The 26,066-nt window shown below is 40.7% G+C and overlaps 1 protein-coding gene across 1 annotated transcript; it reads left to right on the forward strand.

Annotated features, from left to right (window-relative positions):
* The first annotated feature begins 6,065 nt into the window (after window positions 1-6,065).
* Window positions 6,066-6,915, forward strand: LOC141027071 (uncharacterized). Its single transcript, XM_073503992.1, has 2 exons — window positions 6,066-6,806; window positions 6,889-6,915. The coding sequence occupies exons 1-2, from the start codon at window positions 6,066-6,068 to the stop codon at window positions 6,913-6,915; spliced, it is 768 nt and encodes a 255-aa protein (XP_073360093.1).
* The last annotated feature ends 19,151 nt before the right edge of the window (window positions 6,916-26,066 follow it).

Consider the following 26,066-nt stretch of genomic DNA (forward strand, 5'->3'; position numbering starts at 1 on the left):
GCTTGTTGGCAACCCCGTTCTCCGCCTCCGGAGTCTCCTTGTCAGCGGCGCTTTCTGATAGAAATGGGAGTACATGGAATATTTAGTTAAAACAAGGTAATAGAAAAGTGTATTGGTAACCAGAAGTTATTAGGTAGGAATATAGTAAGAAAAGGGAATAACAATTGGTTGCTTAAATACTACATAATTCATTTGGCATTGCTAGGTAAGTCAACATATGCAGATAGTTGAAAAGAAAACTTACTTCGAACAAAGTCTGGACGGATGATTTTGTCGGGGAAGTTAGCATATATCTCATGACCAGGCCCTTTTATGTGCAGTGCAATTTTAGTGCCAACTTTCAGTACATAAAAATTTGCAATTTCATTCCAAAAGCCAGTGCCAAAACAGGAGTCACCATGTTCATCAAGTCTTACAGTAGCAACGATTGTAAATCCATGGTTTGTGTGCAGTATGACATCCATGGAGCCTTGATCTATGTAAAGGGAAAAATTGTGCACTACATAATCTGTTGCATTGCGAGGGATGTCCTACAGAAAATGGTAGGATTGTTAAAGAAAATATGGTAATATGCAAATATGGGTCCAAATTGAAAGAACTGTACAACAATTGAAATTGAAGGACAAAAATCTATAATTAAACAGATAGGGTAAACATGATGTCATGGAAAAATGAGAGTAATCGAAAGAACAATACATCATTAATTTGCCTAATATAGAAAGAAGAGGGGAAAAATCCCCTTTGACGTATATGGTGCATGTGGCACCTTTTATCCAAATGTAGCAATATTTAGAATATGTTCAGGAAAGTAGGGCATGCCAACCGATTTAGGGTGAGATTGAACATACCGCGCGCGTCCTTAAGTTATTTGGTACGATGAGATGGAATCTCTGGCGGCGGTCGCAAAGTCCTGAAGTGTCGGTGCACTGTACATTCTATGAATGAAAGAAAACCCTCAAATCAACTCGAATAAAAATGAATTCACGGCAATTTCCGCCGGGGTGATTAAAGGAGGCAGATGAACTGGGATAAGAGATGAGATAACATCTCGTTAAATTAGTTACCTTGTCGTCCATGAGAAAGAACCCTCAGTACGGCAGATTCCCCAACCAAGCGGAGCTGGGTCGACCGCGAGCAGCGTCGAGAAAGTCGATGGCGTTAGGCGGCGGCAAGTGGAAGTGGCGAAATGCAGTGGGCTTAGCCGGCAGCCTGGCTGCGGCGGCAGGCGGTGATTTAAGTGTTTACCGCCACGATAGGCGGTGCCATGGCATAGACGCGGAGGAGCTTGTGCAGGTGTGAATGGGGAACGTACCGGAGGGGCCGAGGGGGTGGCGGGCGGGGTGAGGGTTTTTGTGACGTGGGGATGGTGAGGGTTTTCTTTTTTCTTTTTTGAATTGGGCGGTGAGGGTTTTCTGTCCCACAAAGAATTTTGGGGGCGACGGTTTGCTAGAGCGAACCGTGTGTGATTGACGCAGCAGGCAAAATCAAAGTCATTGCACACGGTTCCAATTTTGGGAATCGTGTGTGTGATTGACGTACTACCTCCGTCCTGGTTTATTGGTCCCCTTTTGTAATTTTTACCAAAATTTGGCAAAATATTTAACATACTCAGGCATAGATAATAAGTGTACACGCACATAAGCATAGTTCAACCATACGTACATAGGTCAACCATCATTAAGCATACTCAAGCGTACATAGTTTGATGGCAGGGTTAGATTGACAATAAATGCACTAGGAGAACTAGCTCCAATTAGCACCTCTTGGGTTGGATAGTTTTTTTGGGTGGGTTATAGATGCAACTAGCTCAAACTAGCCCTCATGTTTAGATATACTTTAGGGCTATTTGAGCCCGAACTAGCTCAAACTAACTGTAACCCATGGATACATCAGCAGTTAATCAGCCGATAATTTGTAAGAATGAACTAAACTCCTTCCGGCCATAATATAAGATGCTAATATGTGAGTATATTGGGTGTTATAAGATACTCCCTCCGTTCCTAAATATTTGTCTTTTTAGAGATTTCAAATGGACTACCACATACGGATGTATATAGACATATTATAAAAGAGTGTTGTACTACATCATTGTGCAATTGTTGTTTAGCTTCTAATATTAACTTGGTGCTTTTAGGTACATATGTCATTGGTAAAGATCCGCGTTTCGACCCTGTATGTGTATGGGGCAATGAGATATCGATGAACCAGCATCAAGTGAGGAAGCTGATAAAGATTGTTAGTAAAATGGGTCCAAAGATGGCAATTAAACTATTTGTTTACACTTTATCCAAGACAACAACGAACTGCAGGATGGTAAGTAAGAACTCTGCAGCCTTCTTTTTACTACCCATAATGAGTTGTGTTAGATGACAATGTCTGAATCTTTTTCCTTTGCAGTGGTTGCCAAAGCAGTTTACTTAAGATTACCTCTCAAACTACATGATTGGTGGGCATGCGAAGGTTAAAGAATTTCTACCAGAAAACGATGATTATCTAGATGTTTTCATGAAGACCGTGAAGGATGGGCAGTCGGCCATCACAAGGGGTTGGACTAGAGTCGTGCGCGCCTTCTGCATGGAGGAGGGCACAATATGGGCATTGCACTTCACCTTGTTCAGCAACCAGAATATATTTCGCCTCTTTCTTTACCGTCTTTAATAGTACAAGTATACAACTGTGGTTCATCATTCTTTATTTGGTTCTTATGTAATTCTTGAACATATGTACCTATGAATCGAATAATGCATTGGTTCTTTGAACCTGATGGATATGAATAAAGCTGTAGCATACATTCAAATTCAAATTCAAATCTGGTACAATTTGGAAAAGCAGCAATTAAATTACGGTGAAATTACGCTCTCCAGGTTGTTACGGCACACACGGTTGGTAAAACATAAACGTTTGCGATATGCACCATAATCGGAGACGGTTCACAGAGAGGAAACATGTGCAAGCATGCACACAGTTGCCGTTTGCAAAGCGTGTGTGATGTCAGACAATATCACAAACGGTGCGGGCAAACTAAACGTTTGTGTTAGTTGCCTTATCGTACACGATTCGCAACCATGAATTGTTTCTGATGAAGTATGCATCGTAAACGTTGCACCACAGAATAGCGTGTGCGATAGTTGTCGTGTACGACGATGTTACGACGGTCCGACGTTTCATAATCCTGTCCGACACTCGTACGACAATTAGCTAATCTTCTTAACGGTGAACTTTTTATGATGGGCCGCGCATCATACACGTTCTATAATAGTGAACCGTTTGTGATGGGTCGCGCATCGTAAACGTAGCACCACAGAATACCGACTGCGATGGCAATGCAAGCAGAAACGAGTAGGAGTACTGTAGGGGCCCTATCCCCGACGGTTTCTGGGCCGTGTGGGAAGGACCCCCCTATCGCCCACACTCACTTGGCGACGGTTCCAAATGCCGTCGCGGAAAGGGGTTAAAAACCGTTTGTTTAGGACCGACATGCACCAGTGATATAATAAAAACTTTCATGAATATCATTGGACAAAATAAACTTGATTCCTTGTAATAGTTTTGAGATATGATGATGTGATATGTGAGTCATGTTGATGAGTAATTATGTTTTAGTAAGAATATTGGTGTTAAGGTTTGTGATTCCCTATGCAAGCATGAAAGTCAATAGTTATGCAATGAAATTACATCCTACTTGTGGTGCATTATTCGGTGTTAATTTTGCTTAATGCTCGCTTATGAGATTATTTGTTTCTTGGTTGGTCGCTTCTCAATCTTTTGCTAGACTTCATTTTGCACTAAGTATGATCACTACTTGTGCATCCAAAATCCTTTAAACCAGTTTTGCACATGAGTCACTTATACCTACCTATATGCAGTATTGTTTTGCCGTTCTAAGCAAATTTGTATGTGCCATCTCTAATTTTCAAAATAAATTTCTCTTTTGTGTGCTTGTACCGCTCATGAGGCGGTGAGGGGTGGCCAATATTTTCCATCCTAGATGTGTTATTCTCACGATGAGTGTTTATTCACTTGTCATTGCATGAGAGTAAGGCAAAGGTATTAGGGATGCCTAGTCCTGAAATGAAAAATGAATTTACTTTATGTTGCCAAATAATAAATTCCTTGGAAAGTGTTTGTATGGAGGGCACCCGTGGATACAGTTAGCCATGGAAAGTGAAAGTATGGTTGAAAAAGGAATAAAATTTATTTTCTATTTGGGAACCGCCTATGATATATCTAGCATGGAAAGTGTTGGGAGCTCTAAGTCGTTTTCGTTGGTGGGAAAAGTATGCCTCTCAAAATGTTTTTATCTCTCAATTTTTGCTTTGAGCTCTGGCACCTCTACAAATCCCTACTTCCCTCTGTGAAGGGCCTTTCTTTTACTTTATGCAATTTTTATTTTATTTGAGTCTCCATCTTCTCTTATAAAGCACCAACTAGGGGGCACTATGATCGTACTTGAGCATTGGGTGTACCTAATATGCGAGTGTGTTTCATGAATGGATCAATGATTGAGCATGATGGCTAGGGATAACTTATTTTAGCGTTGATATTTTGAAAGACATGGTTGCTTGTTGATATGCTTGAGTATTGAAGTCCTCATGTCAAAACTAGACTATTGCTTTGACGAAAATACAATGGAGAACCTGCTAATGCCACCCTGGTATCCCACCATCGATTGTTCATCAACAGCCGTCCACTATTCGTACCCTCGTATGTAACATCATCGTATAAATCTTATTAGGTAGTTGTATTCAGCAAATCAAGCCTGTGTACAATACCCGCACCTACGTCACATCCCCCTCAATCAATGCCAGCCCTCACTTACCCCCTTCTCTCCTTTACTCCTGCACTGCGTCGCTAGTTTCCTCCTCACCCCCTCTCCTGCGCCTCCCCCTCCACTGCACTGTTTCATACCTTATCCCCTCTCACCTCCGTTTGGATCTCCGATCTCTCCTTGTACCCTGCAGTTCCAGCCATGGCGTCTTCTTCATCATCGGTCCCAGCTGTGTCGCTCGCCCCACCAGAAGACATCGCTCCTCTCCCCCTTATCCGCTGCCCCAGATGCAACCTTGGTGTGATTCAGTGGTTCATCTCCGAGACCCCACTGAATCCCGGCCGCCATTTCTACAAGTGCCAGTTCCGCGATGTAAGAATCTGTCCACAAATGTTCTTAAATTTTCTCCAATCCCACCTCTTACTTGTTTTCTCTTTTTTATCAGTCCGGGCGTTGCACCTTCTGGAAATGGGAGAACAAGTACATCGACTACCTTTGCACTCGTTGGTCGCATGTGTTTCTTCCCATAGCTCCTCCTCCACAGGAAGTCCCCACCTTGATCATGCGTGAGATGCAGTCGAACATCAAGATCGCACTTGCTGTCGCCCTTGGTACTCTTGCAGCTGTAATGACGCTCCTAGTCTCCAAGATGTAGTTCTCTTTGAATGATGTAATATTACCTAATTAGTTAATCAGCGCGGCAAGATGTTTCTGATCCATGTAATAGTTAGTTCTGAACCTGCCAGTCCCCACTAAGCTTGTTCTGACAGTCCCTCTGTAAATTTTCAATGTACTCATATAGAGGGGCGTATGTAAATTTTGGAATCCAATATAACATGACTCCATTTCTAGATATTTATCCTTGTATAAGCAAGTATCATTGTTATAATAAACCATAAAGCAATCCTGCATCCAGCCATAAAAATCAAGTTTCTACTATTACTTTTACCTCTTTACATGCATAGAAAATCTGAAAAACAATTCATTGCCTCTGAACCCAGCTCAACCGTAACCAGACATTAAATAGCCTCTCATAAATTTTCTCACAATTATTTTTCCTTCAGTCTTTTTTGCTGCCTTATCGGCTCGGTGTACACTGCTGAGCTCCCTCTCTCCCCATTTTCTTCTTCCTCTGTGTTTTCCCCTGCTCTAGATCCCCTCTCCTATAAGCTGGAACCCATCGTCCCGTGCAGCTGCTTCCTATCTGGGTAATTGTTTTTCTAACACTCAATATACTTCATTCTCCTTAACAATCTTATCACATTTGTCTATTTTTTCATTTGCAGATTCACATGAGATGTCTGCACCACAACCAATCCTCAATGAAGATCCAGACCCACTTGACGATCCAGATTTCTTCAACATCCACCCCACCGGCCCAACTTCAACATCTCGAACGTCAGTTCAGAAGGTACTTTCAGTCACCTCTCAGTTTGACGAGTACAAAGTTTTCCTTGTTCAAGAGATCGGTTGGGGTGGTATCCTCAAACTCAGACCACTCCCAAGGATGAATCTGAAATTCAGCAAATGGGTCATGAATAGAGTGGACACGATCACCCGGTCTATAAATCTTGATAACCTCAGAACTATGAGGTTTTATGATGTTGATGTTCACAAGGTTTTTGGTATACCATGTGGGCAACTAGACATTGCATTACACGAGCAACCGAATGAAACAACCGTAAACATTATACGTGCAACCCTTGGAATGCCTGAGAAGGGAAATCAGATTTTAAAAGTAGCAGAGAAAGTTTTATGTCGTCCACTTTCTGAAAAACTGTCATCAACTATCGAGAAAGACAGTTTTAAGATGGCACTAGTTATCTTTGTTATGGGACACTTACTCACCCCCACCAGCAAGCATGATGCTGCTCCTATTGATTACTGGGCAGGAATAGTTAACCCAGAAAGAATATCTGATTTCAATTGGTGCGAGTATGTTTTACAAGATCTGCTGAAAGCTGTATCGATGTTAAAAGCTGATATCCTTAACAACCGAACCGTCACACACTTAGAAGGCTGTCATATTTTCCTCCAGGTCAGTTTCCAACCTATAAATACCTATGTGCAATTACCCACTATATGCACATATATTTAATCCATTGCACATTTTTACGCAGATTTTCTACCTTGACAATGTTGATTAGGAATTTTCAACATGTCTCACAACACACTTCCAAGGATATCTGTATTCAAACTATCATCTTTCCGTAGGATGATTCTACAGTGCAACAACACTCCAAAGCAGATCGAAGATTACTCGAATGTTAGGGTACGTTTACCGACTTCAACTACCAAATACACCCTATGGAGTTTTTACTTTACTAACATTTTCATCATTTCCCAGATTCGGCCAGCTGCTGACATTTGCTACAAATGAGCTCTTTGGGATTCTACACCAGACATTCAGACTCCTAGAGTAAGTACAAAACCTACACTCAGCAACCCCTGAACTTTGAAGCCTCCTCATCAACAAAATATACGCCAGTTCGGTCCTTCACTTAGTACTGCATCATTGATAATCCCCAAGTGCAGGGAATCATCGTAGCAATTTCCAAAGGTGGAAGTGATAAGTATGGAGTGTCGAACCCACAAGGAGCTAAAGGTAAGATCAATATTCTCTCAAGCCCTATCTGCCACTGATACGACACTACGTACACTGAATGTTTGCTTCCAACTAGAAACGAGAAATAAAACTATGTTGTGGGTATGAAGAGGATAACTTTGCATGGTATCGGAGAGCTAAAATATAAAAGTAGGTGCTGTTATCATAAAGTTAGAATATATTACTAAATATTATAAATAGCGAGTGTGGAATAATGATGGATCGGTGTGCGGAATTGTCCTAGGCAATTGTTAACAAGACCGGTAGTCGTCATTGCAATTTCATATGAGGGGGAGGCATAAGCTAACATACTTTCTCTACCTGGATCATATGCACTTATGATTGGAACTCTAGCAAGCAAACGCAACTACTAAAGATCATTAAGGTAAAACCCAACCATAGCATTAAAGCATCAAGTCCTCTTTATTCCCATACGCAACAACCCCCTTACTCGGGTTTGTGTTTCAGTCACTCACCAACCCACTATAAGCGAATCATGAACGTATTGCAACACCCTACAGCGGGAATCCCTCACGCTTGCGCGACACGAAGGGCACCATAGGACAACACCAAAATAAAACATACAACTCGTACCAATCTAGATCATCAATAAACCCAAAGACAAAGGATATCTACTCAAAACATCATAGGATGGCAACACATCATTGGATCATAATATGTGGCATAAAGCACCATGTTCAAGTAGGGATTACAGCGGGGTGCGGGAGAGTGGACCACGTAAAATAGATGAGGATGGTGATGATGATGGTGATGTTGATGAAGACGATCACCGCGGTGATGATTCCCCTCCCGATGGCACTCCGGCGCCATCGAGAGAGAGGAGGAGAGGTTCTCCCCCTTGTGCTTCCTCCTCCATGGCCTCCCCCCTAGATGGGGAGAGGTTCTCCCTTTGGTCCTTGGCCTTCATGGCTATGATGGCCTCTCCGGGATCCTCCTCCATGGCCTCCGGTGATGATAGCCCCCTCCGGCAGGGTGCCAGAGAGGGCGTAGATTGATTTCTCGTGGCTACAGAGGCTTGCGGCGGTGAAACTTCCGATCTAGGTTTCTTTCTGGAAGTTTGGGTATATATGAGAGGTGTTGGCGTCGAGAACAAGTCAGGGGGGGTCTCCGGGCTGTCCATGAGGCAGGGAGGCACGCCCAGGGGGGTGGGCGCGGCCCCCACCCTCGTGGGCAGCCCGGGCCTCTTCTGGCCCAACTCTTTGACTCCTTGGCCTTCTTCTGGTCCAAAAATAAGCTCCGTCAAGTTTCAGGTCAATTGGACTCTGTTTGGTTTTCCTTTTCTGCGATACTCTAAAACAAGGAAAAAACAGAAACTTGCATTGAGCTCTAGGTTAATAGGTTAGTCCCAAAAATCATATAAAATAGCATATAAATGCATATAAAACATCCAAGGTTGATAATATAATAGCATGAAGACTTCATAAATTATAGATACGTTGGAGACGTATCAGCATCCCCAAGCTTAATTCCTGCTCGTCCTCGAGTAGGGAAATGATAAAAGAAATAATTTATGAAGTGTGAATGCTAGCAAGTGCACAAGTTTGATCAATGATAATTTTAATCACTTTTTCTAGCATCAATACATGTCATAACAGTATCTCATCTCGTAAAACTTTTCATGATCAAGTAACAAGCTATTCACCTGTTAAAGTATAGATCATAAACTTTCTTGAAAACTAACAAACAGTGCTCTTAGTCATCAAACAATTGCAGTTCATCTTATTTTCAGGAAGGGTCTATGTCAGAGCTTTGATTCAGCAAACTCCACATACTCAACTATCATTTAATCTTTCACAATTGCTAACACTCACGTGATATTTATGGGTTCAAAGTTTTAATCGGACACAGAGAAAGATAGGGCTTATATCTTCGCCTCCCAACCTTTTACCTCAAGGGTAATGTCAACAATAATAGTTCATGATAACTTACATCCAATTGGATATATATATATATATATATATATATATATATATATATATATATATATATATATCAGGATCTTTCCAACACAATGTGCTTGCCAAAGGATAAAATGTTAAAAAGGAAAGGTGAAGATCACCATGACTCTTGCATAAGGTAGAAGAATAAAAGAAAAAGATAGGCCCTTCGCAGAGGGAAGCAGAGGTTGTCATCCGCTTTTATGGTTGGATGCACAAAATCTTAATGCAAAAGAACGTCACTTTATATTGCCTCTTGTGATAGAGACCTTTATTATGCAGTCCGTCGCTTTTATTTCTTCCCTATCACAAGTTCGTATAAAGCTTATTTTCTTCACACTAATAGATCATACATATTTAGAGAGCAATTTTTATTGCATGCACCGATGACAACTTACTTGAAGGATCTTACTCAATCCATAGGTAGGTATGGTGGACTCTCATGGCAAAACTAGTTTAAGGGATATTTGGAAGCACAAGTAGTATCTCTACTTGGTGCAAAGAATTTGGCTAGCATGAGGGGGAAAGGCAAGCTCAGCATGTTGGATGATCCAAGACAATATACTTTATTTCGGATATAAGGAAACATAACCCATTACGTTGTCTTCCTTGTCCGACATCAACCTTTTAGCATGTCATATTTTAATGAGTGCTCACAATTACAAAAGATGTCCAAGATAGTATATTTATATGTGAAATCTCTCTTCCTTCAATATTCTTTCATGAATTGTTCAAGTGACCAATTCAATGTTTGCTAACCTTCAATAAGTTTACTACTTATACTTATTATGTGTGAAGTCATTACTCCCCATGTTATAAGCATATAAAACATATATAGATTCAGATTTATGACATTCAATTCATTCAACCATTTACTCATAGGATATACGTGAAGCACGCGAGTAAATGACAAACTACTCCAAAAAGATACAAGTGAAGAATACTGAGTAGTCAAATAATTAACTAGCCATCGGAGGATTCTTTTTCATTCAAGATTTCAGATCCAATGATTTTATTCAAACAGCAAGTAAAAATGAAAATACGCTCCAAGCAAAACACATATCATGTGATGAATAAAAATATAGCTCCGAGTAAGGTATACCGATAGTTTTGAAGATGAAAGAGGGGATGCCTTCCGGGGCGTCCCCAAGCTTAGGCGCTTGAGTCTTCCTTGAATATTACCTTGGGGTGCCTTGGTCATCCCCAAGCTTAGGGTCTTTCCACTCCTTATTCTCCTCATATCGATATCACACCCAAAGCTTGAAAACTTCAATCACACAAAACTTGACGGTACTTCGTGAGATAGGTTAGTATGATAAAGAGTAAACCATTCACTTTGGTACTGTCAAAGACAAGGTTCATAATTGTTCTCACACAATTTCTACTGTACCATATCATTTCTACAATTTATATTGAGAAATATAAGCCATAGAAACTAGAAAACAAGCAAACTATGCAATGAAAACAGAATCTGTCAGAAACAGAACAGTCTGTAGTAATCTGGAAGTTTAGTAAACTTATGTAACTCCAAAAATTATGAAATAAATTTGAAAATTTGAACAATTTGTACAGAAGTAATGTGAAAAAAGTTTCAGATCCATTTTACTTTCCAGTAAGAAATGTAAAATCACGAGCTACAGCCAAAGTTTCTGTTTTTGTTCTGCACATAGTAAACAAGCAATCTAATCATCCTAAAACCAAAGCTTGGCACATTATTTTTATAATAAAATGGATATATACAAGGGGATAATTATTTACAGAGAAACTTCCATGAAAAATTATACATTGTTTCCGTGAGCATGAACACAAGTGCTCAAGGTCGACCCTCACTTCTTCAATGCATAACTTTCCAATCACTTCTCTTTTGAAAAACTTTTTAGGCATGAGAGGCAAATAATTTTTTTGTATTTTTATTCTTTAAAAAAAATTGTATGTTTCACCCACAACTAAACAGAAACAAAAAGGAAAAACAAAATCTACTTAGTGGAGAAAGCAAACAAGCACACACGAGAATATCAACCCCACGCTATTGCTCCCCGGCAACGGCGCCAGAAAAGAGCTTGATAATCCCCAAGTGCAGGGAATCATCGTAGCAATTTCCAAAGGTGGAAGTGATAAGTATGGAGTGTCGAACCCACCAGGAGCTAATGGTAAGATCAATATTCTCTCAAGCCCTATCTGCCACTGATACGACTCTACGTACACCGAACGTTTGCTTCCAACTAGAAACGAGAAATAAAACTACGTTGTGGGTATGAAGAGGATAACTTTGCATGGTATCGGAGAGCTAAAATATAAAAGTAGGTGCTGTTATCATAAAGTTAGAATATATTACTAAATATTATAAATAGCGAGTGTGGAATAATGATGGATCGGTGTACGGAATTGTCCTAGGCAATTGTTAACAAGACCGGTAGTCGTCATTGCAATTTCATATGAGGGGGAGGCATAAGCTAACATACTTTCTCTACCTGGATCATATGCACTTATGATTGGAACTCTAGCAAGCATCCGCAACTACTAAAGATCATTAAGGTAAAACCCAACCATAGCATTAAAGCATCAAGTCCTCTTTATTCCCATACGCAACAACCCCCTTACTCGGGTTTGTGTTTCAGTCACTCACCAACCCACTATAAGCGAATCATGAACGTATTGCAACACCCTACAGCGGGAATCCCTCACGCTTGCGCGACACGAAGGGCACCATAGGACAACACCAAAATAAAACATACAACTCGTACCAATCTAGATCATCAATAAACCCAAAGACAAAGGATATCTACTCAAAACATCATAGGATGGCAACACATCATTGGATCATAATATGTGGCATAAAGCACCATGTTCAAGTAGGGATTACAGCGGGGTGCGGGAGAGTGGACCACGTAAAATAGATGAGGATGGTGATGATGATGGTGATGTTGATGAAGACGATCACCGCGGCGATGATTCCCCTCCCGATGGCACTCCAGCGTCACCAAGAGAGAGGAGGAGAGGTTCTCCCCCTTGTGCTTCCTCCTCCATGGCCTCCCCCTAGATGGGGAGAGATTCTCCCTCTGGTCCTTGGCCTTCATGGCTATGATGGCCTCTCCGGGATCCTCTCCATGGTCTCCGGTGATGATGGCCCCCTCTGGCAGGGTGCCAGAGAGGGCCTAGATTGATTTCTCGTGGCTACAGAGGCTTGCGGCGGAGAAACTTCCAATCTAGGTTTCTTTCTGGAAGTTTGGGTATATATGAGAGGTTTTGGCGTCGAGAACAAGTCAGGGGGGGTCTCCGGGCTGTCCACGAGGCAGGGAGGCGCGCCCGGGGGGGTGGGCGCGCCCCCCACCCTCGTGGGCAGCCCGGGACTCTTCTGGCCCAACTCTTTGACTCCTTGGCCTTCTTCTGGTCCAAAAATATGCTCTGTCAAGTTTCAGGTCAATTGGACTCCGTTTGGTTTTCCTTTTCTGCGATACTCTAAAACAAGGAGAAAACAGAAACTGGCACTGGGCTCTAGGTTAATAGGTTAGTCTCAAAAATCATATAAAATAGCATATAAATGCATATAAAACATCCAAGGTTGATAATATAATAGCATGAAGACTTCATAAATTATAGATACGTTGGAGACGTATCAATCATCGGCACAGAACAAACACAAACACACCGGTCCAGCACTCTTTCAATCCACGTCCATCCAGTGCGAACGACTTCGCTATTCATATGAAGGATAACTATCCTAATTTGGTGAGTGTAGTTACAGTGCATATTTTTGTTACCAATTAATTTATCCGCTCCTGCACTCATGCCAGGTTCTAAATTATCTTGTGCTGCCTCTATAGGTATAGACTGAGGTTGGCATAATGTTAAAACAGCACAACGCCATAACTTTCAAGATGATATCTGATGCGAGAGAAAATTTATTGAAGGAGAATGTTCGTTTCTTGGATAAATTAGCACCGAAGTTGGACAACACATGCACATGTTGTGTTAAAAGATCCATCCCGTGTCTGCTTCAATGCAATACTGAAGAACAGCTTCCAAATGCCAACTTATATTGCACCCCAGATCCTAAGTCTGCATTAAAAAAACGTCATCTCTATACCAATGATTCAGAAGGTAAACCAATTTTTGTTGTCCATGCATTCATATTTTCCATGTACCACCTTCCTATGATTAATTTTGTTTACACGCACACATGTATCAGGTGACAGTGCATCTGCATCTTCATCCAACAAAAGGAAAGGATTACATGTATCACATGACAGACCAACTGGTACATGCTAATTGTCAAAAAAATATACTTGTTTAATCCGCTCAATTCGTACCATGTCTCACCTGCTGTCATATTCTCATATATATCAGGATTTGCATCACACCACACACCTGGATCTTCTATAGTTCCTCAATCCAATTCTAAGCATGAGGCCATCAAATCATGGGCAGACATGATAGTTGGTGGAATTCTCATGTACAATGATGACATATCTGTGCCTGATGGTGAAGTCATTCTTGGCCAGACATCACCACGGCCTGAACAACAAATTGTCCTCAACCATTCCCATTACGCCGTCAGTCATTGGTCATCTGGTACTAACATTGATTTCCCGTCAATAGCTCTATAGGACCGTTTGGAAACTACGATATATCGACTACCCATTGCTGAGAAAGAGCGGTGCGTTGCGTTACATCATAACTTCTAACAAGATTCATGAATTTTCAATTTCGAGTTTTTTAATCAAGTCTTGTTCCTTTGCTCACACAGATTCAGTGTCACATGCACCTGCCCTCGGTTCATGATGCTAACATGCGAGGCAATTGCGGACCAACTTGTTGGTACTGATGCAATGGACCACGAACTGTTCTCCTTGATAATCCGCCGTGTTCGTCAGATTGACCAAGAATTCCTTTACCCAAACAATTGTGGACCATGCCGTCATTTCTTTGAGCCAGATTATGCTGTAAGTCATATCAACGTCCTCTCTCCCATATGATTTAGATTATTTATTTATCACGCTTAAAATATTCATGTGCCACAATTATACTAATGATGCTTCTTTCCACAAAATGCAGACTAGTGTTTTATCCAGTGAAAAGGCATGGCTCTTGAAATCAGTCCAAGACCAGTTTTTTGGGGAAACTTGTTCCTTACAACATATCTCAATGCAGACTGGTACTGAAAAATACAATTCTCAATGTACAAGTAACACATAACTCAGAATTCATTTTCTAATCTTTTGGAATGTGAACTTTTGCAGTGGCACGTCCAGCTATACTGGAATCAGGATGGGTCGTTTTCACATGGGACATGGTCCCAAAAACAATTTTCATCTCTGATCCTACCTCAGGATTGACTAGCCAATTGAAGAAGAGGCATGAATTTGTTGCTGACAAACTACATGTTGCCCTGTTTGTCTGCATATTGATTTTTTTTCCAAAAATGGCATGTTGATTGTGCAAACTGGAAGAAGAAATTCCCTTTTCTGACGACCTCTATATTTCCAAAGTAAGTTTTACAGAGCCTTCTATACAATCAGTTAACAAGATGACACTCTATCGATTTTGACTCATGCTACTATACTAATGTCATCTAGGAATGAATCCGGCGTCTGCGCCATTCACATAGCCAGACATTTTAACGGGACATCTCTTGAAGAGATTATGACTCATGTATGTTCATCAATCTGTTCTTCTAATCTTTCAACATTACACTCAGAATACCAACACCAATTAACTATAAATTTCCAGGATGCAATAAATAGAGAAGGAGGATTCCTTCTTCACCAAATCCTCATCATCAAGGGGAATATTTCAAACCTACCACAACCTCTTTAGGAAGCACTAGTCAGCAAATGAAGCTATTCAAAATGAAGTCCACTTCATTTGTGTTTGATTTTATGTTTAAGGAAGGCCATGTACTATGAAGTTCGTTGAATGAAAATTGTAATGCACTTTTCTCTATCTTTCTCATTGCATATCATATACTGCCTGGATAATAAATCTTTGAAAGTACGACTTTAACATATTGAATTTTTTAGATAATCGTGACTGCCGCTTATAGTAATATCATAACTATCTTCAATCGTGATAACGAATATATCGATATATTGGTTCTTTCTTCCATACTCCATACTCAGTCATACACTGTATTAAAAAATGTAAGTTAGTCCAGAAAGAAAATACCCAAATACACTTGATTATGTCAAAAGCTTTTGCTGAGAAATTTAATATAGTTTTGTTACTCTGAATCCACATTGTTCTTTCTATCCTGGCCATTAAGATTAAGCAATTATGTTTCTGATGAGTATGTGTTTCAATCAGTTTATTTTTGCCGAACGAAACCCATGATGTCAATTGATTTGACTTGATCAAAAAACCATGCACACGAGTATCACTCCAAATTTGTGCTGCTACCTACTAAAGGAAAACACACATGGCTAATATACTAGACTGAATTTGTTAGGAAAGGTTCTGATAGCTAGGGAGGTTCTTCCGGAACCTTCCGGTTCGTTACATTACATTACATGGCTAATATACTAGCCTTAATTTTTCATAAGGTTCTGCTGCATACGATAGGTTGGATCGGTTCAGTACATTACATTACATTACATAGCTAATGTTACTCCTTTTTGCCTGGCATTTCCCTTGCATACAGATGATCGACGTTTTTCACACAATCATACCGATTGTATTGATGAACATTCTTCATCAATCTGCGTCGCCGTTCGCATCTTCATAGCCCAGATTGCTTTCCATTCCCAATACCAGGTACATCAATTTCTTCCTCAGATGATTGACGCTTTCCTGCAAATTAAAAAACAAAGGTTAAACATTCTAACACAGATACAAAGGGGGGGGGGGGGGGGGGGCGGGAATTCAAACAGTGAACCATATCACCATACATTGTCAATTGTCCCTTGTACATGCATGCCATCAAATGACAGAATGTAGTGAAAACCATAGACCGATGTGTCCTCTCTGCAAATATAAAGAACCAAATTAACTATCAAGCAGAGTAAAACAGAACAACCGCCGAAGTTCTTCCTAGTCAAGATACAATGTTTTAGATTTGGAGATATATCTTACGTGCGGCAAGGACTATTAACATAGTCATGGAATTTGAATTTCCATCTCGATCTGTCCTGTTCCCAGCCTTCAAGAAAAGCTTCAATGCAATTTAGAAGTCCATCCAGCAGTATTTCACAGGTTGCCTGATGCAGCCTTTCCAGTATGCGTATGAAGGAAATATGCCCTAGAGGCAACAATAAAGTTGTTATTTATATTTCCTTATATCATGATAAATGTTTATTATTCATGCTAGAATTGTATTAACCGGAAACTTAGTACATGTGTGAATACATAGACAAACAGAGTGTCCCTAGTATGCCTCTACTTGAATAGCTCGTTAATCAAAGATTGTTAAGTTTTCTAGCCATAGACATGTGTTCTCATTTGATGAATGGGATCACATCATTAGAGAATGATGTGATGGACAAGACCCATCCGTTAGCTTAGCATTATGATCGTTGAGTTTTATTGCTATTGCTTTCTTCATAACTTATACATGTTCCTATGACTATGAGATTATGCAACTCCCGAATACCAGAGGAACACTTAGTGTGCTATCAAACGTCACAACGTAACTGGGTGATTATAAAGATGCTCTACAGGTGTCTCCGATGGTGTTTGTTGAGTTGGCGTAGATCGAGATTAGGATTTGTCACTCCGATTGTCGGAGAGGTATCTCTGGGCCCTCTCGGTAATGCACATCACTATAAGCCTTGCAAGCAATGTGACTAATGAGTTAGTTACGGGATGATGCATTACAGAACGAGTAAAGAGACTTGCCGGTAACGAGATTGAACTAGGTATAATGATACCGATGATCGAATCTCGGGCAAGTAACATACCGATGACAAAGGGAACAACGTATGTTGTTATGCGGTTTGACCGATAAAGATCTTCGTAGAATATGTAGGAGCCAATATGAGCATCCAGGATCCGCTATTGGTTATTGACTAGAGATGAGTCTCGGTCATGTCTACATAGTTCTCGAACCCGTGGGGTCCGCACGCTTAACGTTTGATGACGATCTGTATTATGAGTTTATGTGTTTTGATGTACCGAAGGTAGTTCGGAGTCCCGGATGAGATCACGGACATGACGAGGAGTCTCTAAATGGTCGAGACATAAAGATTGATATATTGAATGACTATATTCGGACACCGGAATGGTTCCGAGGTGTATCAGGTATTTACCGGAGTACCGGGGGGTTACCGGAACCCCCCGGGGGGTTAATGGGCCTTCATGGGCCTTAGTGGAAGAGAGGAGGAGGCGGCCAAGTGGAGGCGCGCGCCCTCCAAGCCCAGTACGAATTGGGGGGGGGGGGCTTTCCTTCTCTCCCTCTTCCCCTTTCCTTCCCCTCCTAGTTGGACTAGGAAAGGGGGAACCTACTCCTAGTAGGAGTAGGATTCCCCCCCCCCTTGGGGCGCGCCCCATGAGGCCGGCCGGTGCCCTCCTCCCCTCCTTTATATACGGGGGAGGGGGGCACCCCAAAGACACATAAGTTAATCTTTTAGCCATGTGCGGTGCCCCCTCCACAGTTACACACGTCAGTCATATCGTCGTAGTGCTTAGGCGAAGCCCTGTGCCGGTGAAGTTCATCATCACCGTCACCACGCCATTGTGCTGACGAAGCTCTCCCTCGGCCTCAACTGGATCAAGAGTTAGAGGGACGTCACCGAGCTGAATGTGTGCAGATCGCGGAGGTGCCGTGCGTTCCGTACTTGGATCGGTTGGATCGCGAAGACGTTCGACTACATCAACCGCGTTACTAAACGCTTCCGCTATCGGTGTACGAGGGTACGTGGACACACTCTCCCCGCTCGGTGCTATACTTCTCCTAGATAGATATTGCGTGATCGTAGGAAAAAAATTGAAATACTACGTTCCCCAATAGTGGTATCAGAGCCAGGTTTATGCGTAGATGTTATATGCACAAGTAGAACACAAAGAGTTGTGGGCGATAATAGTCATATTGCTTACCAGCATGTCATACTTTGATTCAGTGGTATTGTTGGATGAAGCGGCCCAGACCGACATTACATGACCGCGTTCATGAGACTGGTTCTACCGTCGTGCTTCGCACATAGGAGGCTAGTAGGTGTCTATTTCTCCAACTTTAGTTGAATCGAGTGTGACTACACTCGGTCCTTGTTGAAGGTTAAAACAGCACACTTGACGAAAGATCATTGTGGTTTTGATGCGTAGGTAAGAATGGTTCTTGCTAGAAGCCCGTAGCAGCCACGTAAAACTTGAAACAACAAAGTAGAGGACGTCTAACTTGTTTTTGCAAGGCTTGCTATGTGCTACCTCTTGAGCACTGCGTTGGTTTTCCCTTGAAGAGGAAAGGGTGATGCAGCAAAGTAGCGTAAGTATTTCCCTCAGTTTTTGAGAACCAAGGTATCAATCCAGTAGGAGGCCACGCACAAGTCCCTCTCACCTACACAAACAAATAAATCCTCACAACCAACGCAATAAAGGGATTGTAAATGCCTTCACGGTCACTTACGAGAGTGAGATCTGATAGATATGATAAGATAACATTTTTGGTATTTTTATGATTAAGATGCAAAGTAAAGAAAGCAAAATAAAGACGGCGCCAGAAATAGCTAAGTGCTGAAAGATTAATATGATGGAAAATAGACCCGGGGGCCATAGGTTTCACTAGTGGCTTCTCTCATGAGCATAAGTATTACGGTGGGTGAACAAATTACTGTTGAGCAATTGATAGAATTGAGCATAGTTATGAGAATATCTAGGTATGATCATGTATATAGGCATCACGTCCGAGACAAGTAGATCGACTCCTGCCTGCATCTACTACTATTACTCCACACATCAACCGCTATCCAGCATGCATCTAGAGTATTAAGTTCAAAAGAACAGAGTAACGCTTTAAGTAAGATGACATGATGTAGAGGGATATACTCATGCAATATGATATGAACCCCATCTTGTTATCCTCGATGGCAACAATACAATACGTGCCTTGCTGCCCCTACTGTCACTGGGAAAGTACACCGCAAGATTGAACCCAACGCTAAGCACTTCTCCCATTGCAAGAAAGATCAATCTAGTAGGCCAAACCAAACTGATAATTCGAAGAGACTTGCAAAGATAACCAATCATACATAAAAGAATTCAGAGAAGATTCAAATATTGTTCATAGATAAACTTGATCATAAACCCACAATTCATCGGTCTCAACAAACACACCGCAAAAGAAGATTACATCGAATAGATCTCGACAAGAGAGGGGGAGAACATTGTATTGAGATCCAAAAAGAGAGAAGAAGCCATCTAGCTAATAACTATGGACCCGAAGGTCTGAGGTAAACTACTCACACATCATCGGAGAGGCCATGGTGTTGATGTAGAAGCCCTCCGTGATCGATGCCCCCTCCGGCGGAGCTCCGGAAAAGGCCCCAAGATGGGATCTCACGGGTACAGAAGGTTGCGGCAGTGGAATTAGGTTTTTGGCTCTGTATCTGGTAGTTTGGGGGTACGTAGATATATATGAGAGGAAGAAGTACGTCGGTGGAGCGACGTGGGGCCCACGAGGGTGGAGGGCGCTCCCAGGGGGGTAGGCGCGCCCCCTACCTCGTGCCTTCCTGGTTGATGTCTTGACGTAGGGTCCAAGTCCTTTGGATCATGTTCGTTCCGAAAATCACGTTCCCGAAGGTTTCATTCCGTTTGGACTCCATTTGATATTCTTTTTCTGCGAAACTCTGAAATAGGCAAAAAAAACAACAATTCTGGGCTAGGCTTCTGGTTAATAGGTTAGTCCCAAAAATAATATAAAAGTGTATAATAAAGCCCAATAATGTCCAAAACAGAATATAATATAGCATGGAGCAATCAAAAATTATAGATACGTTGGAGACGCCAAGCTTAATTCCTGCTCGTCCTCGAGTAGGTACATGGTAAAAACAGAATTTTTGATGTGGAATGCAACTTGGCATAATTTCAATGCAATTCTGTTAATTGTGGTATGAATATTCAGATCCGAAAGATTCAAGATAAAAGTTTAATATTGACATAAAAGTAATAATACTTCAAGCATACTAACTAAGCAATTATGTCATCTCAAAATAACATGTCCAAAGAAAGTTCATCCCTACAAAATCATATAGTTTACTCATGCTCTATTTTCGTCACACAAAAATGCTCTCATCATGCACAACCCCGATGACAAGCCAAGCAATTGTTTCATACTTTAGTAATATCAAACTTTTTCAACCTTCACGCAATACATGAGCGTGAGCCATGGATATAGCACTATGGGTGGAATAGAATATAATGAAGGGGGTTATGTGGAGAAGACAAAAAAGGAGAAAGTCTTGCATCAACGCGGCTAATCAATGAGCTATGGAGATGCCCATCGATTGATGTTAATGAAAGGAGTAGGGATTGCCATGCAACGGATGCACTAGAGCTATAAATGCATGAAATCTCAACAAAAGAAACTAAGTGGGTGTGCATCCAACTTGCTTGCTCACGAAGACCTAGGGCATTTGAGGAAGCCCATTGTTGGAATATACAAGCCAAGTTCTATAATGAAAAATTCCCACTAGTATATGAAAGTGACAAAACAAGAGACTCTCTATCATGAAGATCATGGTGCTACTTTGAAGCACAAGTGTGGAAAAAGGATAGTAGCATTGCCCCTTTTTATTTTCTCTTTTTTTGGGCCTTCTCTTTTTTTGGCCTTTCTCGTTTTTTTATTAGAGCAATGCTCTATGAAAGATGATCATCACACTTCTATTTATTTACAACTCAATGATTACAACTCGATACTAGAACAAAGTATGACTCTATATGAATGCCTCCGGCGGTATACCGGGATAACAATGAATCAAGAGTGACATGTATGAAGAATTATGAACGGTGGCTTTGCCACAAATACAATGCCAACTACATGATCATGCAAAGCAATATGAAAATGATGAACGTGTCATGATAAATGAAACGGTGGAAAGTTGCATGGCAATATATCTCGGAATGGCTATGGAAATGCCATAATAGGTAGGTATGGTGGCTGTTTTGAGGAGGATATAAGGAGGTTTATGTGTGAAAGAGCGTATCATATCACGGGGTTTGGATGCACCGGCGAAGTTTGCACCAACTCTCAATGTTAGAAAGGGCAATGCACGGTACCGAAGAGGCTAGCAATGATGGAAGGATAAGAGTGCGTATAATCCATGGACTCAACATTAGTCATAAAAAACTCACATACTTATTGCAAAAATATACAAGTCATCAAAAACCAAGCACTACGCGCATGCTCCTAGGGGGATAGATTGGTAGGAAAAGACCATCGCTCGTCCCCGGCCGCCACTCATAAGGAGGACAATCAAAGAACACCTCATGCTTCAAATTTGTTACATAACGTTTACCATACGTGCATGCTACGGGACTTGCAAACTTCAACACAAGTATTTATCAAATTCATAACTACTCAACTAGTACAACTTTAATATCACTACCTCCATATCTCAAAACAATAATCAAGCATCAAACTTCTCTTAGTATTCAGCACACTCATAAGAAAGTTTTTTACTAGTCTTGAATACCTAACATATTAGGATTAATTTCCCAATTTAAGCAAATTACCAAGCTGTTTAAGACTCTCAAAATAATGTAAGTGAAGCATGAGAGAATAATAGTTTCTATAAACAAAACCACCGCTGTGCTCTAAAAGATGTAAGTGAAGCACTAGAGCAAAAACTATATAGCTCAAAAGATATAAGTGAAGCGCATAGAGTATTCTATAATTTCCGAATCATCTGTGTCTCTCATCAAAAGGTGTGTACAGCAAAGATGATTGTGGTAAACTAACAAATAAAGACTCAAATAATACAAGACGCTCCAAGCAAAACACATATCATGTGGTGAATAAAAATATAGCTCCAAGTAAAGTTACCGATGGAAGTAGACGAAAGAGGGGATGCCTTCTGGGGCATCCCCAAGCTTTGGCTTTTAGGTGTCCTTAGATTATCTTGGGGTGCCATGGGCATCCCCAATCTTAGGCTCTTGCCACTCCTTGTTCCATAATCCATCAAATCTTTTACCCAAAACTTGAAAACTTCACAACACAAAACTTAGCAGAAAATCTCGTGAGCTCCGTTAGCGAAAGAAAACAAAATACCACTTCAAGGTACTGTAATGAACTCATTGTTTATTTATATTGGTGTTAAACCTACTGTATTCCAACTTTTCTATGGTTTATAAACTATTTTATTAACCATAGGTTCATCAAAATAAGCAAACAACACACGAAAAACAGAATCTGTCAAAAACAGAACAGTCTGTAGTAATCTGTAACTAACGCAAACTTCTGGAACTCAAAAAATTCAGCAAAAATAGGAAGACCTAGATAATTTGTTTATTGATCAGAAGCAATTGGAATCAATATTTTATCACGTTCTGGTGATTTTTAACAATTATTTTTGTGAACAGAAAGTTTCTGGAATTTTCAGCAAGATCAAATAACTATCATCCAAGAAGATCCTATAGGTTTAACTTGGCACAAACACTAACTAAAACATAAAAAAACATCTAACCAGAGGCTAGATCAAATATTTATTCCTAATCAGAAGCAAAAAGCAAAAAAAACTAAAAAATAAAATTGGGTTGCCTCCCAACAAGCGCTATCGTTTAACGCCCTTAGCTAGGCATAATAGCAAGGATAGATCTAGGTATTGCCATCTTTGGTGGGCAATTCTTCAATGAGACATCTATCATCCTTAGGAGTTTCTTTATTTTTATTAGTTATCAAACTTCTAGGCACATAACCAAAAAGTTCATTTGTAGCAAATGGTTCCTTAATGATAGCAAAAAGGTCGGGATGAATACTTATAGATTTGAGATCCGCAGTTTCCTTACTAGAGGATTCACCCTTATTTTTAGGACCATACATAAGCTTGGAAATTTTAGTTGGAGGACTTGGAGTATTCTTTACGGAAGAAAAAGTGGTTCCCAAGTTGGCAATGATACCCTCAAGTTTATCAATTCTAGTGGAATCCTGATTTATTCTTTCATTAACTATGGGTTCCTTCTCCTTAATATTTTTCAAAGTGACTCCTACTTTAGATCCATATTGGGTAATTTGGTTGTGGATATTTTTATCCAAATTTTCAATTAACTCTACGGTAGCAACTTTATTTTCAATAATTTCAAGTCTTTGCATTACATGCTCGAAAGTTAACATAGTTCCATTAACCAAAAGAGGTGGTGAGCCGAACAAATCTATCATAGAATTATAAGAATCAAAAGTATGGCTACCCAAGAAATTTCCTCCGGTAATGGTATCAAGGATATATCTGTACCAAGGAGTAGTGCCTACATAAAAATTGCGGAGAAGAACGGAAGTAGATTGCTTCCTGGTAGATCTATTTTGAGCATTGCAAATTCTATACCAAGCGTCTTTTAGATTTTCTCCCTCCCTTTGCTTAAAATTAAGAACTTCATTCTCGGGAGACAATGGAGAAGATAGGGGACTAGCCATAACGACAAGCAAGCAAAAAAGAGGCAAACGGAAAAGAGAGGGAGGATAAAACGGCAAGGGTGAAGTGGGGGAGAGGAAAACGAGAGGAAAATGGCAAATAATGTAATGCGGGAGATAAGGGTTTGTGATGGGTACTTGGTATGTTGACTTTTGCGTAGACTCCCCAGCTACGGCGCCAGAAATCCTTCTTGCTACCTCTTGAGCACTGCGTTGGTTTTCCCTTGAAGAGGAAAGGGTGATGCAGCAAAGTAGCGTAAGTATTTCCCTCAGTTTTTGAGAACCAAGGTATCAATCCAGTAGGAGGCCACGCACAAGTCCCTCGCACCTACACAAAGAAATAAATCCTCGCAACCAACGCAATAAAGGGGTTGTCAATCCCTTCACGGCCACTTACGAGAGTGAGATCTGATAGATATGATAAGATAATATTTTTGGTATTTTACCAGTCAAAAAAAATATTTTTGGTATTTTTATGATAAAGATGCAAAGTAAAGAAAGCAAAATAAATACGGCGCCAGAAATAGCTAAGTGCTGAAAGATTAGTATGATGGAAAATAGACCCGGGGGCCATAGGTTTCACTAGTGGCTTCTCTCATGCGCATAAGTATTACGGTGGGTGAACAAATTACTGTTGAGCAATTGATAGAATTGAGCATAGTTATGAGAATATCTAGGTATGATCATGTATATAGGCATATCGTCCGAGACAAGTAGACCGACTCCTGCCTGCATCTACTACTATTACTTGACACATCGACCGCTATCCAGCATGCATCTAGAGTATTAAGTTCAAAAGAACAGAGTAACGCTTTAAGTAAGATGACATGATGTAGAGGGATATACTCATGCAATATGATATGAACCCCATCTTGTTATCCTCGATGGCAACAATACAATACGTGCCTTGCTGCCCCTACTGTCACTGGGAAAGTACACCGCAAGATTGAACCCAACGCTAAGCACTTCTCCCATTGCAAGAAAGATCAATCTAGTAGGCCAAACCAAACTGATAATTCGAAGAGACTTGCAAAGATAACCAATCATACATAAAAGAATTCAGAGAAGATTCAAATATTGTTCATAGATAAACTTGATCATAAACCCACAATTCATCGGTCTCAACAAACACACCGCAAAAGAAGATTACATCGAATAGATCTCGACAAGAGAGGGGGAGAACATTGTATTGAGATCCAAAAAGAGAGAAGAAGCCATCTAGCTAATAACTATGGACCCAAAGGTCTGAGGTAAACTACTCACACATCATCGGAGAGGCCATGGTGTTGATGTAGAAGCCTTTCCTGATCGATGCCCCCTCCGGCGGAGCTTCAGAAAAGGCCCCAAGATGGGATCTAATGGGTACAGAAGGTTGCGGCGGTGGAATTAGGTTTTTGGCTCTGTATCTGGTAGTTTGGGGGTACGTAGGTATATATAAGAGGAAGAAGTATGTCGGTGGAGGAACGTGGGGCCCACGAGGGTGGAGGGCGCGCCTAGGGGGTAGGCGCGCCCCCCTACCTCGTGCCTTCCTGGTTGATGTCTTGACGTAGGGTCCAAGTCCTCTGGATCACATTCGTTCCGAAAATCACGTTCCCGAAGGTTTCATTCCGTTTGGACTCTGTTTGATATTCTTTTTCTGCGAAACTCTAAAATAGGCAAAAAAAAAAACAATTCTGGGCTGGGCTTCCGGTTAATAGGTTAGTCCCAAAAATAATATAAAAGTGTGTAATAAAGCCCAATAATGTCCAAAACAGAATATAATATAGCATGGAGCAATCAAAAATTATAGATACGTTGGAGACGTATCAAGCATCCCCAAGCTTAATTCCTGCTCGTCCTCGAGTAGGTAAATGATAAAAACAAAAATTTTGATGTGGAATGCTACTTGGCATAATTTCAATGTGATTCTCTTAATTGTGGTATGAATATTCAGATCTCAAAGATTCAAGATAAAAGTTTAATATTGACATAAAAGTAATAATACTTCAAGCATACTAACTAAGCAATTATGTCATCTCAAAATAACATGGCCAAAGAAAGTTCATCCCTACAAAAGCATATAGTTTAGTCATGCTCCATTTTCGTCACACAAGAATGCTCTCATCATGCACAACCCCGATGACAAGCCAAGCAATTGTTTCATACTTTAGTAATCTCAAACTTTTTCAACCTTCACGCAATACATGA

This window comes from Aegilops tauschii, chromosome 7, assembly GCF_002575655.3.
Source record: "Aegilops tauschii subsp. strangulata cultivar AL8/78 chromosome 7, Aet v6.0, whole genome shotgun sequence".
Lineage (NCBI taxonomy): Eukaryota > Viridiplantae > Streptophyta > Magnoliopsida > Poales > Poaceae > Aegilops > Aegilops tauschii.

What these genes read in the sequence shown, in the direction of transcription:
- LOC141027071 (XM_073503992.1), top strand. Translation starts at nt 6,066, where the DNA reads ATGTCTGCACCACAACCAATCCTCAATGAAGATCCAGACCCACTTGAC. An exon ending in GCTGTCATATTTTCCTCCAG is followed by an intron (nt 6,807 to 6,888) that starts GTCAGTTTCCAA and finishes ATTTTTACGCAG; the next exon opens with ATTTTCTACCTTGACAATGT.